General features: G+C 52.2%; 6 protein-coding genes across 6 annotated transcripts; 3 read left to right on the top strand and 3 right to left on the bottom strand.

The window, feature by feature from the left end:
- Position 1: 1 nt before the first annotated feature.
- Positions 2-462, bottom strand: PG994_014606 (uncharacterized protein; the record flags this gene model as incomplete). The annotated part of the gene is made up of 2 exons (XM_066866015.1): positions 2-353; positions 416-462. The coding sequence occupies 2 exons, from the start codon at positions 460-462 to the stop codon at positions 2-4; spliced, it is 399 nt and encodes a 132-aa protein (XP_066709144.1).
- A 435-nt stretch (positions 463-897) lies between these two features.
- PG994_014605 (uncharacterized protein) lies at positions 898-2,142 on the top strand (the record flags this gene model as incomplete). Its single annotated transcript, XM_066866014.1, has 4 exons — positions 898-1,115; positions 1,186-1,246; positions 1,602-2,036; positions 2,110-2,142. 4 exons carry the CDS (start codon positions 898-900, stop codon positions 2,140-2,142), a joined length of 747 nt encoding a protein of 248 aa, XP_066709143.1.
- A 2,607-nt stretch (positions 2,143-4,749) lies between these two features.
- Positions 4,750-5,778, top strand: PG994_014604 (uncharacterized protein; the record flags this gene model as incomplete). The annotated part of the gene is made up of 1 exon (XM_066866013.1): positions 4,750-5,778. The coding sequence occupies one exon, from the start codon at positions 4,750-4,752 to the stop codon at positions 5,776-5,778; it is 1,029 nt and encodes a 342-aa protein (XP_066709142.1).
- Positions 5,779-7,507: 1,729 nt separating this feature from the next.
- Positions 7,508-7,732, bottom strand: PG994_014603 (uncharacterized protein; the record flags this gene model as incomplete). The annotated part of the gene is made up of 1 exon (XM_066866012.1): positions 7,508-7,732. The coding sequence occupies one exon, from the start codon at positions 7,730-7,732 to the stop codon at positions 7,508-7,510; it is 225 nt and encodes a 74-aa protein (XP_066709141.1).
- A 933-nt stretch (positions 7,733-8,665) lies between these two features.
- Positions 8,666-9,481, bottom strand: PG994_014602 (uncharacterized protein; the record flags this gene model as incomplete). The annotated part of the gene is made up of 2 exons (XM_066866011.1): positions 8,666-9,305; positions 9,381-9,481. 2 exons carry the CDS (start codon positions 9,479-9,481, stop codon positions 8,666-8,668), a joined length of 741 nt encoding a protein of 246 aa, XP_066709140.1.
- A 1,512-nt stretch (positions 9,482-10,993) lies between these two features.
- PG994_014601 (uncharacterized protein) lies at positions 10,994-12,925 on the top strand (the record flags this gene model as incomplete). The annotated part of the gene is made up of 4 exons (XM_066866010.1): positions 10,994-11,184; positions 11,259-11,596; positions 11,789-12,450; positions 12,617-12,925. 4 exons carry the CDS (start codon positions 10,994-10,996, stop codon positions 12,923-12,925), a joined length of 1,500 nt encoding a protein of 499 aa, XP_066709139.1.
- Between the last annotated feature and the right edge of the window lie 100 nt (positions 12,926-13,025).

Here is a 13,025-nt window from a genome sequence, read left to right as displayed (position 1 = left end):
ATCACTTTTGCCATTGTTCCAGGTCGTCCATGATCGTATCAAACGATGTCTTCATGAGTGCGTATCGCCCTCGTTTGACCTTCCACGCAGACTCGAATGCGGCTACCGAGCCTGGAGACTCTAGCAGCTTGTCCAGCTTGGTAGTGACCAGTGTCAGCTTTGTCGCTAGAATACCAAGGACATCGTCTATGGTCTCAAGAAGGTCTTCGTCAATCGTCTTGACAGTTTTTTGTATAAACAATATCTGGGTTCTTGCTTGGGCCCAGTACAGGTCAAGTATAATGGCTCTTTCTCGTATTACTGTCTCAGCATTCTTCCAGGCTTCCCACGCCGCGGCAATGCGTATGCCAAGCCTGTTCATGCCCTATTAGCACCTTGGATGATTACGAATGGACAGAGTCGCCAGTATACTTACTTGAAACATAGCTCCACTGCCGTCAGGATTGTACCCGGCTCTGCCATAATAACTGAGGACCTTGAATGATAGGTGAATACATGTAAGTTTTGGGGAAGTCAAGGGTAGTGAGAGTATGACTTCTTAAGGCAGCTGAAGGAGTGAGCGCGCCACCCACTCGACTTGGGGGCGGGATGAAGCCCCGCATATGCATTACCCGCAGCTTGCTGACCAAGTGCACTGCCTCATGACTTTATTCTTTTCTTGCGACCAGGCTGGTTCAGCTTTCTCGCTGTTCTCTTCTTCCTCAAAACGTTCCATGTAGCGGGCGACGGGTCTTCAGCAGTCAAACGGCACTTCCATCATTTGTTGCGAGCTCTCGAACCCGGTCATTGTCGATTCCTCGTCTCTTTTAACGTCATTCTCGGTCCGAGCTCCGACAAATTCCCCTTAACAGATCCACTACTGCCGACAATGTCGCGGCTTAAGCGACAGTGCTGAACATGCCACCTCCGTCATTTGCAACAGAGGCATTCGCTCAGCAACTATCCGACCTCGTGAAAGACTCGAGGCTGGACACCGAGACTCTTGAGACATGCATTCAACATGTCTTCTACGAAACCGGCCGCACTGCCCACGAGCGTCACGTCTGCCGCACCGAACAATGGGTCCGTCAGAGCTTTCTCGGCCGTGGCGCTTACGGTACCGTCCACCTTGAGAAGTGCGTGATGGGCGATGGTCAAAAAGAGAAGCTCCGCGCGATTAAGGAGATCAAAAAAATACGTTGTCAGTGGAGAGGAGCTGGACTATGCCCGGGAGTTAGAAGCTATTGCCAAGTTCTCCAACCGCAATGTAAGTTTGCACCTGCAGTTGCCTGTTTTCGTTTTTCGTCAATTGATCTTTTGGCTTGCTAGTATGCGCATTGCTTTGTGACATCCCAAGGGTGGTTCGAGACGAACGAATCGGTCTTCATCGCTATGGAGTACTTAGCACACGGCGACTTGCAACGATATCTAGCGCGACCCTTGCCCGAGATCGAAGCAAGGTAGATTACGGCCCAAGTCCTCGAGGGTCTGCAATATATGCATGAGAACGGGTTTGTTCATAGGGATCTGAAGCCCGGCGTATGTGCTTGCTCCCACTTCCCCCCCAAGAGTAAAAGGGCACATCCTCGGCTAGAGAAACAGGCTGGCGCGAGCTTCACTAGAATATCATGGTGGTCAACAAAGGCCCGGATTGGTTTGTCAAAATTGCAGATTTCAGTATCAGCAAGCGGCGCCAACAGGACGTCACAACATATCACACCCTACAGCATGGTACGCTTGGCTTTGCGGCGCCCGAGGTCTTCGGGTTCGCATCTGACAAGAAATATACCTTCTCAATCGATATGTGGTCTCTCGGTGCTGTGGCCTACCGGATACTCACCAATTCCATTCCATTTCCAACCATAGCAGATCTGAGCGCGTACGTGTTCCAAAAGAAAGGGTTTCCTACAACCATGTTCGAATCCTGCCAGGTGTCGAAAACGGCGCAAGATTTCATTGCAACGCTTATGGCGCCGAACCCGCAGGATCGTCTCACGGCTACCACAGCTGGCCAGCATGTGTGGCTATCGGGAAGGCCGTCCAGCTTCATCGAACAGGTACCTACCAGCGAGTGCGCATCCTGCTTTCAAAGACGTTGTATATGGTGGCTATTGCTGACAATGAAAATAGAACGTCATTAGATACCGTCACCATGCCCTTTGAAGATGCGGTGGTACAAACAGCCTCCAATGCGTGGAGTACTGATGATATCACGGTCTCGCTGGCGGATAGGACGCTTCGGGTTAGCACTGTGGAAACTCCCATATATCAGGCATCTACTGTCTCGGATCGCCTCAAAACACCCGTTATCGATTCAATCGGAGGGCCTCGTATCAATGAAGAGCCTGGGCAGTCTAATAAACCCAAGTGTTCATATATATCCAACACAATCTCATCAGGCACCCCGGCCTCGGCCTCTCAGTGGCCCGTTGTAGCAGCTGCAGGAGATGGAAATTCTTTTCAGCAGCAACAGGCTACCTGCTTCAACGAGGTGACGCACACAGTTGATGAACATGCTGATGACGAAGAAAAAAGGAGACGCTGGATACGCCGACAGCGACATGGATCCGGGACATGAAACAGAAAACACGGACAGGGACGAGGTTATGTTTGAATATGAAGGCGTAGCATCTGCAACTAGGTAAGTACCCATCTTAGTCCAATATATATACTCTAGGGGCCTTGGTCTGACTACATACTAGTAGCAAAGGTGAAAGACGAGTATTTGAAGTCCAGTGTCACTGGTGTTCTGGAACATTCGAAGAATCGAAGTCCAATCCTACCGAGCAGCTTGCTTGTCGGCATGTGGTCTGCCACGCGTGCTTGTTCGAGTCCTTTGCCTTATCCCTCATTTCGCCAGTATACATGGCCCCAAAATGCTGCGGGGGGGTCATTGATCTCTGGTTTTACGAAGACTCATCGTCCCGCAAGAAGTCAATGAGGCATGGAACTTTATGTACGAGTTTACGGCAAAGATGAGAGCAAGCTCGTGGATCTGCCCAAATGACCATATCAGCAAACCTGTGTTATCGACCAATCAACTTCCAATGTGGAACAGAAGGTTAGCGTGCGATGGTTGCAAGACTGAAAAGATCAATGAGACCGTCGAGTTAATCATCTACTGCCTGTTTTGCAAGGGAAGCGGCTGTTGGGGCCAATGCGTTCGGCATCACGAAGACGCCATCGACTCCTATGTATGGAGAATGGAGTTTGTGGATGTGATGAAAGAAAGCATGGTGTCACGCGCTTACCACGTGAAAAATGCCATCGAGGAGACAGATACAACAATTGGCAGCCCTGGGAGGAGGTTGAGAACGAAGTCAGTTTGCGTGAGACAAGGCCACCTATGAACCGCTGCATCCGCCAACCGACCCGTCGACCGATTCAGAGCTTCCGAGTCCAGGGTCATTCAAGAAACATGCCACTCCTCGCATTCGTAAAGTCAGATTCAGCGGTGTCGAGTTTTCTTCACCATCGAGTACCCGGTACGGAGACGACAGCTCAACTGATGGAGACGACACTTCATATGAGTACAGAGGACCGGTATATGGTTGGAAGATACTCTCATGCGGCCTAATCAGGACAACTACAATCCGGTTGTCCCTGGTTACTTCACAAACAATCCACCTCCGATTGCTATGCCTCCGCTGCCGCCGGCATACCCTCCGGTAAATCCCTTCGGCTTCGGGTATGGTACCGGAGAAGGCGCGCCTTATACATCATATCAACCCATCATTTGCCCTAGTTGCGGACGCTGGAAGGAGTATTGCCGTTGCAGGTGGGGGAAGCAAACGCAATATTCCAACAATGGCCCTAGCCCTATACCACGCTTCCCTGAGACGCCATGGGTATGCTCTCACCGCAACAATTACTCTACCACACTCTCTCAATTCCAAGGGTATATTCCGCCCAATGCGAAGCCTGTGGGAATGAGTGAGGCGGACATACTTGTATGGCGACAATACATCTGATGTAGCTGGACCCAGGGCAGTTTAAATTGCTATGTGAATTGGCACTCGGGAATGTGACCGGCGTCCAGTCAGATTAGAAAACACTTCAATGAAAACAGCAAACTGGCTCCAATGGCTTAAAAGAGGGTAATCAAGGGGTCGCGCGATTAATTACAATTGGCATTCACAAGCACTGGGGGGAGTGATGGCTGTCAGCGCAAATTCGATGCATGCAGGCCAAGCAGGCTGCAGCTTTAACACGGCCAGTCGCTTCCTGGTCAACATGTTGTGTACTCATAATCACTAGATGCAAGGCATAGCCGTAATCAGCGATCCAAAAAGGCATTCAGTCGACCTCTTGCGATAAGGAGAAAACAAAACTTAGGTGTATGCGGAAGAGCGAGACCGAGCCTTGGCATGGAACTTTTGGGGGATGCACACGTCAGCTCAGCACTGCCATGCCTTAAAGCGCCCGCTAATCCGCTAATCGCATCGCGCTGTACTCCGTAGCACAAACAACCCCAACTGGCACCATCAACGGAGCGAGGCGCAGCCATCCAAACACAACCACTCGTTGCTCGCATTCGCATTTCTGTACCACGCATCTACTCAGCTCCAGCTTAGTAGTAGAGCCCAACTCCTACTCCGACGGACAAAGAGAAGGCTGACAAGGTTCCAATAAATACAAGATCAAGTGCCAAGTTAGGACTATTGAGAATGCCCTTTTCTCTGCTTCAGTTCCCTGCTGCCGCTCGGGAGATAGACGTGCAACACTACCGACCGTGATTGAATCTGCTGCTGCTGCAACGTCGCACCCAATATGTCTGCCATGGCCACGCTGAACAGGAACGATTTCACCATCGAAACTTTCCCCTCGTATGCTTCGGAGGGCACATGCTCTACCGCTACGCCGTCGGACATCGACCACCGGCAGAGGTGGTCCTCGCACTCCGAGGTCTCGTCCCTCCACTCCCTCCACTCGTCGCACCCCGAGCACGAACGCCCTCCCGTCTCCCCGTCCAGTTGCCACTCCGGCTCCCCACCCTCGTACACGCCGCCCCACGCCACCACCAGCAGAACATCGGCCGCCGAAGCAGCAACTCTAGGCGGCCACGTCGCCGAGCGGCCCGTCGCCATCCCGCAGCAGCGGCCCACGGCAACCGCGCCCTTCTTCCCGGCCTACGCCCCGTCGCTGCGGAACCACGGCATCACGCCCGCGGCGTGGCGCACGTTCGTCGCCAACATGAACGAGGCCATCCTGACGCCGTCGTCATCCGTTTCGGACCAGGCCCGGTCCATCACCCACCGGATCCGGGCCGCGTCGGGCGGCATGTGGAGTGCCACTGTGTCTTCCTTTTCATCCTTCGTCCCAAGCAACAACAACAGCAGCAACGGCAGCAACTCTACTGCAGCAAACGGCAACAGCCACGAGACTGCTGGGACTGGAACTGGAAGGAGTTCCCCGCCGACCTCCCCAATCGGCGGACCCTGCCGCACCCTCCGCGAGGAACGCGTCATAGCCACTATCGCCGCAGCCAACATCGCCTGGTTCCACCCGCAGGGCCTGCACGTCGCCATGATTGACACGACCGTACTGGCAGGCCGGCTGGTCGGGAGCGGCAGCGGTGACGTGCGGGGGATCCTGCCGAGCCGGCTGATCGAGGCCGCGCGCCCCCGGCGAGACGAGGGCGCCGCGGCGCAGCTGGCGGCCCTGCGGCCCTGGATCGCGGAGCTCGAGGTGGACGATCGGGCCTCCGCGGCGTCGATGAAGACGCTGGGTCTGGCTCCCTACTCGTTGTGGCTCGTGGTGACGCGCCGTACGGGGGCGGAGATGGCAGCTGGATACTAAGGGTGTCTGGTGGGGAAGAAGAAAAAAGGGGGTAGAGGAGCGGGTGGATATGTTCCGTTTTGTCAGTTCAAAAGTTTGAAATTGGAGTCACGCGTGCTCTGCTGGGAGTTCAAGTCGAGGAATGGGTTTAGCTATATGATACCAATGCAATTTAGATTTCCACGTCAGTCATACAGGGGCTTACAAAATTATTCCACGTGATTGATTTTCTTGCTGAATAGAAGACCAAGCATCAAGCAGTTCTATTTTTTCCATAGTATATATGCAGATGGAGGGTTAGAAATGCACGGCCGAGATAACCCTTGCTTTCTGACCTGGTGGATTCTTATCTTCCTCTCGTGGAAGCTGTGATGAAGACTCCAGGTTGAGCACACTCCCTTCTCTCATCAGCCAGATTGGCAAGGGCATCGCTCGTAGGAGCACTTCGAGAGAGTATCCTTCGTGCAGTGGGGACACTCATACACCGAAGCATTCACCACCTTGCCACAATGAACACAGTTCTTCTCGGCCCTATCAAGGGGAAACGTTAGCTTGAGTCAAAATCTATCAAAGGGGAGAGGGGTTCTGCTTACATTTTGATCGTTGCTATAAAGGGGATTAGTTTCAAATGTTTTTATTCGTCTCGGGTATACTTGTCTGTTTTAGCAGTCAATTAAGTATGCTGATGTTGGTATGTTTCTACTGTCAAGGATGATCCCAAAACCTTGAGACTATTTATAACTGGGTGTGATCCCCTGGAAGTCCTTTGTATGCACCCTTCGCTTTGCTCGCCGAGCTGCCTAACTCCTTTCTTCTGCTTGACCTCGCATTGTGCTATAGATAGTACCGAAGCCGTTGTCAGTGGTAACAAGGGGAGTCTATGTGGACAATGATGCCGCCATGGATACGTCAGAGATGAATGAACCTGGTCCGCGTGATTTGATCTGTTTGTGGTGATGATCTTTTAGGCAGGGAGTCTTCGGTTTCTCGTAATACTCTAGCCATCCAAGATCGAGCCACCGACGGCCCCAATGTCTGCTTGTCTGTTCCTAGATATATAGGTATATCATCGGTTCTGAAGTGACCTTTGGCAAGCCATGTAAGAAGATCCATTGAATGAAGCGATCAGCCCAGAGCCTGAGGTAACACCTCTGGATCAGGTGGCATTGGAGTCCAATGCGGTTGCCAGCCCCGAGGAACTCACGGGAGATGGTAACCCCGACTAGAAGGACCAGACAATTAACAACCCCTTTCTAAGGGCGACGGGCTTCCACCAATAGCAACCCCGGAAATTCGACACTCTATCTAGCACTCTGATGCCTCGGGCCTAGTGCAGGACCTGGATGATATATATGAGCAGGTGGGAAGGGGAGAATGGTCCAATAGGACGCCGACATCCGGTCACGTCAACGGGATATAGACGGGCACTTTATTCTACGTATAAGCTGCCATATCGCAGTGTTAAATAGGGGACTGGATGACGATAGATTGCAACTGTACAGCGTCAATACTTGATTTTTTATACTAATTATGTCCAGGTGTATAGTTCATGTCCCATTAGATAGTAAATACATTGGCCATGCCAAGTTTTGTACTCTTCTCCTTTCAACACCAAATACACTCATGCCTCATAGGTGTGTTAGCCTTAGATATGTAGCAGAAGTCAGAATTCCATTTAACTTTGATGGCAGATACTGTATTGAACAGTCCTCCCGCGTATTCCTGCCCTTTCTGTGTTGGTGCAGTCAAATCAAAACCACATGGAGTGCACGTCTTGTCGAGCCTGGCAGTTGCTGCAATCCTTCCACTTGTACCGCTTCACGGTCTGCTTCTGGACGGATTTCTTGCAGTTTCCAAAGCCTCCCAGGCGGTAGGCCGCCCGACACTGCTCTTTGAAGTCTTTGTCGGTCTTTTCGCCATGGTATTGGTTGCACTGGCCGCACTGCACCTGGCGGTATTCGTAGATGTGGCACATTGTTGGTAGTAATAGGCCGGATTTATGATCAGGAGTTAAGGGATCAAGGAATGTAGTAGTGGTAGGACTTATTGGTGGTCTTTGTTCTCATGGTTCTTGTCGCGCTTGTCCATACCCTGAGATTATGATGGCCCCGTATCTGGGAGGAGGACCAAGCCATTATATATGAAGCAGTAGGTCTGTGGTGGCAAGAGGCCTTATCCCGGATGCGAAAACAGCCATAAAAATAAGGGAATGCGCCTTGAATGATAGCGCAGACGAGACCAGCATTGCCTGACTGATGGTCTCCCGCGGGCAATGTCATCTGGCGGGCGTTTCGTTGTTTCCCCCTGACAAAGAACCACGCCTTCAGCAAGGGCTTTCATTGTCTGTTTCCAGCATTCCAACAATTGGCCTCCCACTCATTTCCCTAAAATATTCATTTGCCATAATTTCTACTTATTTAGGAATCCTTTTTTATTCTTCGTCATCCAGACCGTGCATGCATCAAAGAGGTCAAAAGGGGACGGTGCAGGCGTGGCGGCCACTTGCATCGATTTCAGTGAAACATGATATTGCCATTGACATTTTCATTAACACAGTTTATCTCCAACCACGTGCATAAGATGCTTATGTTGCACCCGCACCATTCGGATTAGCCATATGCTGTTTGAAAGTTTCAGCTCAGCTTCATAGGCGAATAAAGCGGCTGTCGGCGCAACCAAGCAGCTTAGGTCACGACTCATCAACGTATCTGCAAACTGAAACTTCACTGTAATGAGTATCCCCTTATATAATCAAACGAAAGGTAAGCCTAAAATCAGTAAGGAACGAATGTATATCCCCGAACGCCTGCATCTGGTGGCCACCCTATCAACCAAGAGTCCTCTAGAAAATCCCCTCTGTCACTCCCGTTCCTATGAACGGAATACACATGGTCTGTATCCTTTGCGCTTAATGCCCCGCGCGCTCTATTTCTCCCTTGTAACTGTCCTTCTGCATATCCAAGGTCATGAACTTGACGTCCAGGCTCAAGAGGCCCTTTGTGACATAGTACCCGGCGTAGTTGCTGTAGACATCCGCCGTCTTCTGGTCAAAGCCATCCCGTTCCTTTCCCTTATCTACGATGACGTCATTCACGTTGAGGTACTTCTCGATCTGGGCGTCCTTTCCGGTGATGTCCTTGACGATGTTCTTAAACTCTTTAAAGGCGTCGGGGTTCTCGTACGTGTCCTCGTGGATCTTGTGGTCGTCGTCGACTTTGACCTTGGCGTAGAGCCACACCTTGGGGCTCTTGAGCTTGTCGTCCTTGTGGGCGTTCCACTCGCGCTGGAGCTCGGTCTTGGCCTTCTGTTGTCCCACATCGCCGCAGGTGTAGTGGCCGACGACGGCGCCCTTGTTGGTGCCGATAATGACGCCGAAGCATTGGTTGTACCCGACGGAGCTGACGGACTTCTGCCCCTTCTGCGAGAAGTCCACGAACTTAGTCTGGTCCTGGCGAATCTTAACGTCGGCGCCGTCGACCTTGGTCTTGAAACTCTTGAGTGCACTGGTATCCTTTCGAGCTACCAGGGCCGAGCCTTCAACAGTGTTGCTGGTGGTCAAGTTAGCGCCGCGATTGACTACACAGCGTCCTCGATGTTGCGAGCACCAAGAAGAGAATTCTCACCCTATTGGCTGCGGTGCTGCGAGACAGAGGTTGATGGCAGAAGGAGCCAGAAGAAGGGCAGCTAGAAATCGGCCGAAGCTCTGAGTCGAGAGGAGCTGCATAATGATGTTGTGGGTCTAAGTTGGAGAAGCCGATGGCTGATTTTATGCTGATTTCGTAATAGTCAAAGCGAAGCTGTTGTCGAAGCCGAGGTGTTTGGGAAGGTGTGTTTGGAGGGTGTGTTTGCTGGTTGAATCATGAGCAACAGAGAGACAGACATGATGAGGCTTTATATGCAGCAACTGAGCACCCATAACGTCATTTCATTAACGATTGCTCCTATCCCGCCCGCTTACTATGCGACTTACTATGCGATGAAGCATTTTGTGGCTTACATTCTTCAAGGGTTCCTACATATACGAAGTTTGCTACACTGCGCATGTTTGATCTAAGGATAATCTATTTTTTAGAAGATAATAGAGAAATATAACACCAGTAGCTAAATATGACACCTGAGCCACAAATGGCGGCGAAACATCACGCCAATGTGACAAGATCGGCATTATGCCAAGAGTCTTACGTGAGGCTGAAAAGAGGATGCCTAGTTATTCTGGGACGCGAAAGGAGCATACGTAGTACAGCCTCATGCAGACTTCGTATAGTGGTCAAACTAGGCGCTTAGGGAGCTTTTTTTTAGAAGCCAAAATAACACAAGCGCCACCTGTACCTTAATTTCAATTTATGTTTAGCTAGTACTGAGAATTCCGTTCGGCTCTTCTCGTCAGTCTCTTACTTCAACCTGTGCGTCACAACGGCCTAGGTAGACCAGCCAGACGTCGCTCTGCGCCGCACACGAAGATTTCAACGATTTCCGGGGAAAGGGTGGCCTCAAAACGCCCTCCTGGAGGACTGCTTGCTACACCTGGAGTCACCGACGAGCGACCGTCATGATAATGAACACGATGATAAAATGGGCGACTTCGTGGTCGATGCAGGAGACGAGGATACCCGTATGCACGTCAATACGGCTGCGCTTCGGATGGCTCGAGCGACAAGGAAGCTGGCATGGAAGACATTTTTGACGAAGAGTCAAGAGCAGAGAGGGCTGTTAGCTTGGCGGATCGTCGATTACTCGGCCCCTTTCAGGCGTGGAGATGGCACGTCACCGAGTACCGTCCTCGGAACTAGAAGCGACGGGGCGGCGATCTGCAACAAAACCCACACGCTAGGTGCCGTTTCTAACGAGCTAGGACAACATGTGTGGCACATTGGTCCAACCGTCCAGAAGCGTTGACTGGCCTATAGTCCAGTATAAATGCAATTAACACCTATTGGTGTTTGCAGTTGATACGTTCCCAGCCCGGATGCGATGCGTTTATCTAAGTTAATGCCCGGTGCCAAGAGAGTGAGGGATCTATATTTTGTTATTTCATCGGTTGGTTGGTTCCCAGTCGAAACCCATCTGTTCTGTGTTGGTTGTGCATATCCCTGTCCTTGCCCCCTCCCCAACGATGCAAGGGATAGTCGCATAGGCACGTCGACATCCTTTCCCGGTCACTGTGGCTTGCTGCACTAAATTGAACTCACCACCAACTACACTCTACAAGAGTAACTGATTCCAGCAGCAAAACTCTATGGATTCGCAGTTCGACGCGTTTGTGGGCAGCATTGGGCTGTCTCGTACCAATGCCGAAGTTCTCAAGACTAGCTATGAGAGCAATCCGGCCGACAAGCTCGGTGCTGATTGCCTAGCAACCCAACTCGCGCTCGGAGAGGATGCCGTCGACACGGCCCCTTTGAATCAGACCGTTGTCGAAGCGAACTGGTTAGCTCATGATTACCCCCACGACCAAGCTAGCCTTGAGGGAACACAGATCTGACATCACATCCACCGTATAGGTCGCAAGCTAATGTGGCGAAGCCGTACTGCGTAATGAAACCGGCCAGTGCCCACGCTGTATCCATCACGATCAAAGTTCTATCCTTCTTCCAGGTCAAGTTTGCAGTCCGCAGCGGAGGGCACTGGCCGAATCTAGGCTTCTCCAGTGTCGGAGACGGTGGTATTCTGCTGGACCTTTCGAAACTGGATCGAATGGGCCTCCATGAAGACAAGACGATGGTGAGCGTTGGACCCGGCCAACGCTGGGGCAATGTCTTCTCATTCCTGGACCCCTACGGACTATCTATCATCGGAGGCCGCATCCCTAACGTTGGCGTCGGGGGTCTCATTCTGGCTGGTGAGTATTGAAACCGGTACGCCACGTCATGCCCAAGTTCATTCGGCTGGAGATACTCATACAGGGGGCCTGCATCATTTCCCGGCAAAGTATGGCCTTGCTGCCGACAATGTCCACAATTTTGAGGTATTCCGCTCCGCCGGCCATCGAAATCATTACTTTGCCTTCTCTCTTCTAACTCATCACCTTAAGTTGTCCTATCGAATGGTACTATCACGAATGCCAATGCCAAGTTAAACACCGATCTTTTCTGGGCTCTGAAGAGTGGAGGCCCCAACTTTGGCGTGGTGACCCGGTTCGACCTGTATACCGTGCCGACCAGCAACATCTGGCTCCGCCTCACCGCGCATGCATTGGATCAGGCCAACGACATCTTCGACGTCTTCGCGGAATGGCAAAAGGGCGGTGGTGCATCCGATAGCCGAGCTACGGTGATCACTGGCATAACGCTAGACAGCATCGTGCTCGGCCTGGCGTACGACCAGGAGGAGGGCGAATTATCCGCCACCGCACCACCGCCCGCGGCGTCGTTCGCCCCGCCCTCCAGCCTGCCGTGCCTGCAGACGCTGGCGGACGGGGTCGAGACCTCCCTCGTGGCCCTGATGGACCAGATGGGCGCGGCCACGACCGGCGCGGCCTCCGCGCGGCGGCACGACTACCGCGCCGCCAGCTCCCGCGTCGATGCGCAGTTGTACAAGGACGTCTACGCTTTCTGGTGCCCGCATGCGCTGGCTGCGCGGGAGGCGACGGGAGCTAAGCAGACGTTTGTGCTGCAACCGATCCCAAAGGGCGTGGCGCGGCAGGGCGCGGCCAAGGGGGAAATTGTATGGGGATCCCTGAGGAGGACCATCAATGTAAGTTTTCCCTCTCCTCCTTTCCCCAGGGCGAACGAGAGAATTTTGGGTTTGAGAACGAGAACCTCCATCAAGACGTTCTAGAACAGGCTGCCAATGCTATTCCTGCGCCTTTTTAGGGTGGACAACCTTGGTGGACTGGAAAGCTGCAGCCCATGACGCAGAGGTGCGGGCCGTGGCCGTCGACACGACCCGGCAGTGGGAGAAGCTGGGCCTAAAGCGCAGCCTGCATCTACCGTTCCTCTACCAGGGCGATTCTTCCCGAGATCAGAACCCGCTGGCGAGCTACGGCGCAGAGAACGTCGAGAAGCTGAAACAGATCGCTCTCAAGTACGACAAGACGCAGTTCTTCCAGAACTTGCAGAATGGTGGCTTCTTATTGACCAAGGTCGAACCTTTACTGGCAATGGATGTGGACGCGACAAACAGGGGATGGGGCTACATACCAATCTCTCGGTCTCGAGTCAAGTTATGAGACGGCCGCCGTGTATTTTTTGTAAATCACATGATGCAATGTTCTGCAACTGTCAGGCTTTCAATAAGTTGCCCTAAGTGTAGCAGAAAAGGTGCAAGGT

Source organism: Apiospora phragmitis (genome assembly GCF_038363925.1).
Source record: "Apiospora phragmitis strain CBS 135458 chromosome Unknown utg000013l:1.0-2965645.0:1.0-2969333.0, whole genome shotgun sequence".
Classification (NCBI taxonomy): Eukaryota; Fungi; Ascomycota; class Sordariomycetes; order Amphisphaeriales; family Apiosporaceae; genus Apiospora; species Apiospora phragmitis.
This window is presented reverse-complemented; position numbering and strand designations above follow the sequence as displayed.